The sequence below is a fragment of the Haplochromis burtoni genome, unplaced genomic scaffold, assembly GCF_018398535.1.
Source record: "Haplochromis burtoni strain Fernald_Lab_line unplaced genomic scaffold, NCSU_Asbu1 Contig_2785, whole genome shotgun sequence".
Classification (NCBI taxonomy): domain Eukaryota; kingdom Metazoa; phylum Chordata; class Actinopteri; order Cichliformes; family Cichlidae; genus Haplochromis; species Haplochromis burtoni.
In genome coordinates this window covers 1522-9972 of record NW_024585146.1, presented here as the reverse complement: position 1 = coordinate 9972, position 8451 = coordinate 1522, and the positions used below count along the sequence as shown (strand labels likewise).

The window sequence follows — 8451 nt, the reverse complement described above, 5'->3', positions numbered from 1 at the left end:
GGAGCCGAAAGAGCCGGCTCTTTTTAGTGAGCCGAACCAAAAGAGCCGGTTCTCCAAAAAGAGCTGGAAATCCCATCACTATTTGCCAAATGGTGTAAGGCTGAAATTAAGTGCCTTAATAAGGTACTTGGCCACAGAGTGATTGGCAGAAAGCGATAACATTCCATCAAAGAACAGGTGTGTTTAAATGAGCGCCTGTGGGTTTTCAACCTGGTTTATTTCTTAGTGCTGCTGAACATCTTTTAAACAGATCAGTTCCTGTTTTACACAATGCTACCTTTGTTTTTACTAAAACTTGTTTATCCTCTTACTGTTCACCACTTAGGTGACACTATTCCCTTAAAAGTAAATACTGATACAGATTGAAGGCTATGGCAGAGGTTTGCACTCTGAGTGCTTCTTGTTTGTTCTGAAATTGCTCACAGTCGTGCTTTTACGTTTCCTTTAACTTAACCTAATTTTTATTTTCTTTGGGGATTTTTTGTTTCAATCATTGTTGTATTTATATAAAATTTTAATTCTTTATTCTTTTGATCCTCCTGCTGTAACACATTAATTTCTGTTGTGGGATCAATAAAGTATCTCTCTGTCTGTCTATAGAGTGATCCGTGGACGTTGTGGATTTATTATCAGGTCGGCTTCAACTCTTTTTCCAGCTGTTTAAACTTCCATATGCTGAATGTTGCTTCTTTGTATTACCATCTGGGTACTGCATCTTCTCATGTATTAGCCTTCCTTGTTGGTACAGCAGCAAGTATCCCCACCGGTCGGTCCTGTGGTAGATCTTTATTTGATGCCTCGATGGTGAGATTTTTTTTGATTAGCATTCAAATATCTCAGTGAATACACAATAAAAATTACCGCAAAGCAAGAAAGCACAAGACAAGGCTAATCAAAAGGTATTGTCTGAAGCATATGCTTATTACGCCAACCCTTTTAACAAAAGATCTTTTAGCATGCGGCTCCTGTACACAGGGCTCGAAGCAAAGAAAAAAACAAAGCAAAGCAACAAAAAAAAAAACATACAAAAAACCAAACAAAAAAATGTTCCACCTTAGATAAGTAACTACATCAAAGCAAAACAACCAAGAGTTTCAGTATTTATTATTATTGCTCTTTTCATTCTTGATTTATATATTTTTCTAATACTCTATTTTTAAACATGTTTTTAAACAAGGAAAATGAACTACACCTTTTTTAAATCACTGTCATAACTATTCCACAAGTTAACTCCTCTGACAGAAACACATCTCTGCTTTATGTTTGTCCTTATCTTATTTTTTTTTTTAAAGAAACATGTTCCCCTTGAGTCATATTGACTCTCTCTGACTTTAAACAGCTTCTGAGTGCTGACGCAAAGCAAGTTATTTTGTGCTTTATACATGATCTGAGCCACTGTATATTCAAATAAATCATAAAATTTTAAGGGTATTCAGATTAATAAACAAAATGTTAGTTGGTTCTATATAGTTTGAAATAATCAGTCTCTTACTTAATTGCTAGGAAGGTACCATGTGGGTGTGCACACTGTGGGTAGCTTTTGAACCATCATATTGTGCCAGGGTTTTTCTACTTTTCCACTTTCACCACTGGTTAACTCACAGGGTTTACTGCTTAATGGGGGTTAATGCCAGTAGATACAGTGTAATCATTTTTCTATAAAATATATTACTATACTGTATAAGAGTATTAACTACATTACAAATGTATCCTCTGTCCTGTAGGGTAAAAGATGCAAAGCCCCAAACACCCACAACAGACATCATTATTCAGAGAGCTGTGATATTTGGGGCACCTTGGATGGAGCGTGCCCGTATTAATAGTGTTTGCTCAGGCTGTTAAGTTGCTCCAGCTTCAGGAGGCGATTCCACAGGAATGAACACTTGTCCTGTTAAAAACAAGAACATATTTATCATTTTAACAACTCTATTGGTCAGATTTACTACACTGTAAAAAAAAAAATCCTGAAAAAACAGTAATATTCCAGCAGCTGGGGCGCCAAAATAATACCATAAAAAAATAGAAAATAACTTTCTCATAAAAATACGGTTATTTTCAGTAATGACAATACAGTTTGTTGCCCTAATTTTACATGGGATTTACATGGGAAATCACAGTCTATTTATGTAAATGTAATGATATTCTAGAAGAACAGAACAAAACTGTAAAATACACAGTAAAATACTTTTATATTAGGATTTTTTTACAGTGTATGCAAGCAAAACTTAATGTTGTTGCAACCACAGAAAAGGCCCAATTTATGAACACAGCAATAGCAGCATACAAAAAAATGATGATGATGATGAGGCAACAGATCTACTTAATAATGATATGTGCTGTAGTAAGAATAGGAATAGTTTTGTTTTTTTTAGGATTCTCTTGAAAACAGAAAAGGGACGAAGTCAATAAAGTTACTGAGTGCTGGGCACACCAAGACTTTCAGTTTTAGATCAGAATATGTTATATTATGTACACTTCTAACAAACTCCTTACTTTGACGCACAGTGATGTAGTAGATGATTCCAGATATTGCAATAACAAATCCAATCACCAGTCCACACAGTCCAACAGCTATCTGAGTTTGTTGTTCCACTGGGAGGGAGGGGTCTGAAACAGTGAGATAAAAGTGAAACTCGTAATTATGCAGCTTAAGTTTTATCTCTCTGACTTTAATTGGCATCACAGCAGCAAACTTACCCCAGACCACAAACATCGGCTCGGAGAGACCAAGGTGTTCGACCATGCAGGCAATTTTTTCTGCTGAAGTTGGGATGTACTTCAGGTGAGAATGAGTCTGGTAGCACCAGTCACCATTAGGCATCACGTCAGAGTAATTGACATCTGTGGTCACCTCCTTGCCGTTCCTCATCCACCTCATTCTGATTTGTTTTGGATAAAAGTTGTAGGCACTGCACACAAGCGTAGATGTGTGCTCGCCATTAGGCCTTTTCAAGGATTTTAGTTTGACGGTGGGTATAGTTGTCAGATTATCTGTGAAAAAATAAGTTTCATGCTTCTGATTAAGAAAAATACATTACTGCACCTTCTCTGTTCACAGATGTATTTCTCAAATGTACATAATGTAATGTATCGTGGCTATGTTGTCAATTATGGCATACTTGGGGTGGCTGTAGCTCAGGTGGCAGAGCAGGTCAGCCACTAATCAGATGGTCGGTGGTTCGATCCAGGGCTGCCTCCTGGCTGCATGCCAAATATCCTTGGGCAAGATACTAACCCCATGTCTGCCTACTGGTGGTGGTCAGAGGGCCCGGTGGCGCCAGTGTCCGGCAGCCTCACCTCTGTCAGTGCGCCCCAGTGCAGCTGTGGCTACAATGTAGCTTGCCAGTGTGTGAATAGGTGAATGACTGAATGTAGTGTAAAGCGCTTTGGGGTCCTTAGGGACTGAGTAAAGCGCTATACAAATGCAGACCATTTACCATTTACTTGGAAATCAACTGAGCAAAACTCATAAAGCACTATTGTTACTTACAGTAAAACAAATATAATAATCTTATGTCATCAAAAATGATCATAAAAATATTTGATGTAAAAGGTTCACAGCATCAAAACCCTATTTAACATTTGATTTAAAACATTATTAAGAAACAAATCTCTTACCTACGGATTGGATGGCATCTAACATGTCCGTACACAACAGTTTCCTTTCGATCTTTCTTGTTAATGCATCAAAGAGATCCCTGTTCCACCATTTTGCTGCTTCAATTGAATACGCTGTGAATCCCATCCAGTTGCCTCTTGTGCTGTTGTACTCCATCATCAAGTTCTTATTAAAAAAACTAGTTAATATGTACTCGGTTTCTTCAAAGTGTGACCCTTTGAATGTACAGCATGCTCTTACTTGGTAAAAGTCTTCATCTGTGAGAACTGAAATAAAAAGAAAGAAATGTTCTGATGTTAAAAATAATAATTACTTTAATATTTCACTGATTTGTTCAAAGAGAAGATTTTTGCAGCTCACCTGGACTTAAAAGAGAGAAAGCCACACACAGGACAAACTTATGAGTGTTCATGTTTCGCGTGTGTTGTACGATGATTCAGGAAGAAGACTTAATCTGCAGCATTTATATGTTCACCAAAACAAGGAAATGAAAGCAGATAGGCTGATATAACAGCGAAACATTTAGTGGAAACTCCCTCTATCCATTACATTTATGACAATAAATGATAATGATTACAACTTTGTTCTTTTGTTCAGCTAGCACTTGTTTGTGCACTAATACTAGGTGAAGTGACTTATGTGGACAATCAAACTGTTGTTTGACTATCAGAAACAGTAGAGAGACGTGGGAGCATTTTGTGTTGAGACTATAAAGAAGAATGTTTTAAACTGTAGATCAAATCTGCATAAATCATAAAGATTTGACAAGTTGGTTAATTTCCTCACCAAGTTTTACTTCATGTTACAGCCTAATGTTTTCTGGCTTTCATTCTTCTGCTGTTCTGGACCTTTGGCTAAAATTTCACCTCATTGTTGTTCTGTTAGATTTTCTAAATAGATGCTAAATAGATGAAAAATTCATATAAAGAGACCGATATTAACCTGACTCTAGCAGCAAATGAATGTTTAGAGGTTAAAATAGATTACAGAATTCAGCCTGCAGAATACGATATGCTTTCACTTTTCTTACAGCTCTTGTGAAAAACATTACTGAAGTTTTCTTTTCAGTAAAGTGAACTGTATCACAAAACCTCATATTCTGCTGCGAAAATAAGGCACCCAAATAATCTCTGCAACTAACTACAAACTTCTTACAAACTATTTTTCATTTCTAGTAATTTTCCAGAATGTATTCACTTGTATCGATTTATTTACATATTTTTTTGAACTTAGTTTTCACATCCTTGTTAATAATAGTGGAGTAAGTAATAATACTTATGAAGTGTAATGACTAACAATCAGGTAGATGTCTCAGCAACAATGTGTTTAATACGTTTATGGATACATTCTTTTTTTCTTGTCTGGTTTTTACTTTATTTCAGTTGAAAGAAAAACAGCATAGTTTTTTTCAAGTTTCATTCTACTTGACATAATGCACCTAATGTGATTTTAGAGTGATGGATTATTAATAAGGCATATTTCAATGCTAGAATACCAGTAATGCAGACTTCAAGCTCTGCACTAATGCTACGAACCAAAAATGTGCAGCAGCGCGTCACGTCTGAAAATGTCTGTGGGAAAAGTGCTGATATCACCGTTCAGCTTTATTGCACAGTATGAAAGCGAAAGGTTTATTATAGAAACACTGACATATCAGCCAAAGAACGATGGTTTTATTTTTAACAGCATATGAGCCGTTAATGCCATTACACAGGTGATGCAAATACGAGACAGTTCATGTTTGTCAGTAACCACAGATGAAAGATATGCCTGCTGGAAACAAACTAAGGATTATGCAGCTCTATACAATATGTAGTATACATCTCAAGCAGTGCGACCAGAGCGCACTGCTTTAACAAAAAAGCAGGTTCCTAAGAAAACTCCAAGAAATCCAAGACTCAGGCCAAATCCACAGAAGACAGCTGGACCATTGCTGATCTCCTCTGTTTCAACCATCTCTAGAGAACAGCAGAAAGAAATGATTAATTCTAAACATTAAATCGTATTATATGTGCTAAAATATCTGAAGCTTCTTTGTTCTCACTCCAAAACTTGGTCTGAGGCTCGTCCATTGCTTCATGTTCCACAGTGCAACTGTAGATGTCTCCTTTCTCTGGCACAAAGTTGAGGTAGGACAAAACATAAGCAGTCCCATCAGGATTGGACAAAGTTTTGATGAAAGGGTCCTCCATTGTTACTTCTACATCATTCTTGGTCCACTTAATGTTGATCAAAGGAGGAAAAAAGTGGTTGATGAAGCAGATGAGGGTATTATCTTCCCCTGTTATCACTTCATCTCTGGGGTAGATGATGAATTCTGGTGGCTCTAAATTAAATGAACACATGATTTGCTTAAATTCAACTTTCTCGTTTAAAAAAAAGATCTAAAAAAACTTGCAGCATAAACAGTGAAAACTGAACAGGAAACATAACAGTTTGAGTTTCACTGACCTTTTTTCTTTATTACAGACTTGTCTGGCTTCCATCTGTACATGTCATTTTTGCACATGCTTCGATATAATACTGCATATTTGTAAGCGTCGGGTGAACGAAAACTTGTGGGAATTTTGCTCTCCCAAATCAGAAGATCTTTTTTAAAGTCTGCATAGTATATTTCATCACCATCAAATGCTGCACAGATTTGAGTATCACTAGAGTCAAAACATCCATAGATGTGACAAAGTGTATGACTTCCTAGGATCAAGTGACAACACAGTTAAAAACACAGTGTTAAAATACTCTAAATTACAAACAAATAAACCATAAATAAATTTTACATGATGAAAGTTATAGATGAACCAGTAATGGGGAAATAATGATACCTACCTTCAGCCTCGACACAGGCTGCTGTAGACAAAATAAATATAATTTTAAGGAACATGTTCAGTCTGTACTTCGCGGTGTTCTGCCTTGTGTCTCTCGTCTTTAGTATCAAAGTTGACGGTGATACAGGACAACTTCCTCATTGATAAACAAATCATATAAATGTTGCTGGGCAGAACAGTAGGAGGGGAGGAGTCAAATAGAATTTGCTGAACAACTTAAACTAAGATAAATACAGTTTATGGAGCAAAAAATCTAATCCAGATAAATTCATTCACTGTGGTTACATTTAGAATTGAATTTTTTTAAATTGTCATTTGTGCTTAGGAACATATAATAATTTATGCTTAGAAATATGTAATCATTTGTATGCTGATAAAAATCACATTCTTATTAGGTCTGATTAGATTCTGTGCACCATGAGATGAGAGGAAGCAGCCTCGACGTTATAATTTCCATTATAGCTTTAGGAACTAGATTGTTCTGTTTCTTAGAGGTGCAAGACTTCCCACCTTCAAATGTGCATTTGAGATATGACCTATTGCAAGTTCCTGTTTTTATAGTTTAGCAAGACGCTTACGTTTGCTTTTCTGCATACCTCAAACACACAGTTTAAGTTCATTGAAAGGTCGAATGTCTATGTATAGTATGGCCGGAAACACATACACACATGCACCTACACACCCACACACGCACAGGATACAGACACTGGTGTTGTTCAGATATGTCTGCTTAAGACTGTCATGTGTATTTGAAATTGCATATTCATGAATGATTGCTTGCTGACAATAAAAAGGGCTGTAGCAAAGGAATCAGTTGGAGTTGACTAAGTCACTGATTTGTTTGCAGCAGCAGCTTTACTTGCATCCTGACTCATGTGTATGAAGCGTTCATGGCTTTGTAGTTGTATAGTTCACTGTCCATATGTAAAATCATCCATTCAGTTTTTGGTGCACTGACCAATGTAACTGTGAATCAGATGTTGCCATTGCCAACACTTTTAGGTGAACATGCTCATACTTAATTGAGGCAAACTGAGTTCACTCACCAAGCTGATATTTGATGTTGAAAAAATAAATCATGAGTTACTTAAAATGTGTTTTTGATAACCTATATTTATTTTTAGCACTCAGTCTGAAGGTGAAATGCTTAATGTTTGTAGCATAACTGATAAAAGTGGTCTACAAAACAGTGTATGCAATTTAAAACTGTCTGAATACCTCGAAAGAATAGGGCAATAAACCAGATTAATGATTTCCATAAAGGTCAAGATAGAAAATTAAATCAATTTACTGCTGATTCTATACAGAAACTGCTTCATAAAAGTATTTTCTATATATATTGAGCTATGACTATGTCATTTATTAAAGCTGTGTTGTCTCTTGAGGTAGAGTTCAACAACAGCAAAATGTTTTTCGTTTGTTTTTGTTTTTTGGTTTGAAAAGTAGATAAATTTATTAATTAATTTGTGATCATACCTGTGGATCATAGTAGCACATAGTAATTAGACATATGATTTACTAATGCAGATGAAGCACAAGTTCATTCTATAGTGCAAAGAGAACAAAGAAGAACAGCACCTTGAGTTGTGTCTTCCTTCCTGGGTTATTTTGGTGGCTGTTGTTCTCTGTGTCATGTGCTGAGGTTTTATGCACTCTATGCAACTCTTTCTTTGATAATTTGTCCAAGTGAGAATAATTGTTACTTGTGAGCTGGCTCTCATCATGCAAACTTAATGATGATAAGTTCAGAGCCAGCTAAGAGTTTTGTGGTTTCCTTTGTTTTAGGTAATAAGGCAGAAAAATTAAAAATTAGTTTCTTGTCTTAAGTGTAGAGAAGAAGGAAAAAAAGAAGTCTGACACCCCGGTAAATGAAACTATGCTATTTCTCTATATAAATATATATGAATTGGTTGTAACAGCAGCAGAAGAAAAGCACATATACAAACAGCACTGAAACATGTTTGAAGGAAACACTTACATCATGGACAATAGTTATAAAAACAGAGT

General features: G+C 36.0%; 2 protein-coding genes across 2 annotated transcripts; both read right to left on the bottom strand.

Moving 5' to 3' along the window:
- Positions 1-1119: 1119 nt before the first annotated feature.
- LOC102302253 (class II histocompatibility antigen, B-L beta chain) lies at positions 1120-4092 on the bottom strand. The gene is made up of 5 exons (XM_005953035.2): positions 3980-4092; positions 3619-3885; positions 2698-2991; positions 2494-2607; positions 1120-1888 (listed from the first exon to the last, which is right to left on the bottom strand). Exons 1-5 carry the CDS (start codon positions 4029-4031, stop codon positions 1839-1841), a joined length of 777 nt encoding a protein of 258 aa, XP_005953097.1. The 5' UTR covers positions 4032-4092; the 3' UTR covers positions 1120-1838.
- An 825-nt stretch (positions 4093-4917) lies between these two features.
- LOC102301946 (H-2 class II histocompatibility antigen, A-Q alpha chain) lies at positions 4918-6527 on the bottom strand. The gene is made up of 4 exons (XM_005953034.2): positions 6446-6527; positions 6071-6313; positions 5664-5945; positions 4918-5577 (listed from the first exon to the last, which is right to left on the bottom strand). The coding sequence occupies exons 1-4, from the start codon at positions 6498-6500 to the stop codon at positions 5444-5446; spliced, it is 714 nt and encodes a 237-aa protein (XP_005953096.1). The 5' UTR covers positions 6501-6527; the 3' UTR covers positions 4918-5443.
- Between the last annotated feature and the right edge of the window lie 1924 nt (positions 6528-8451).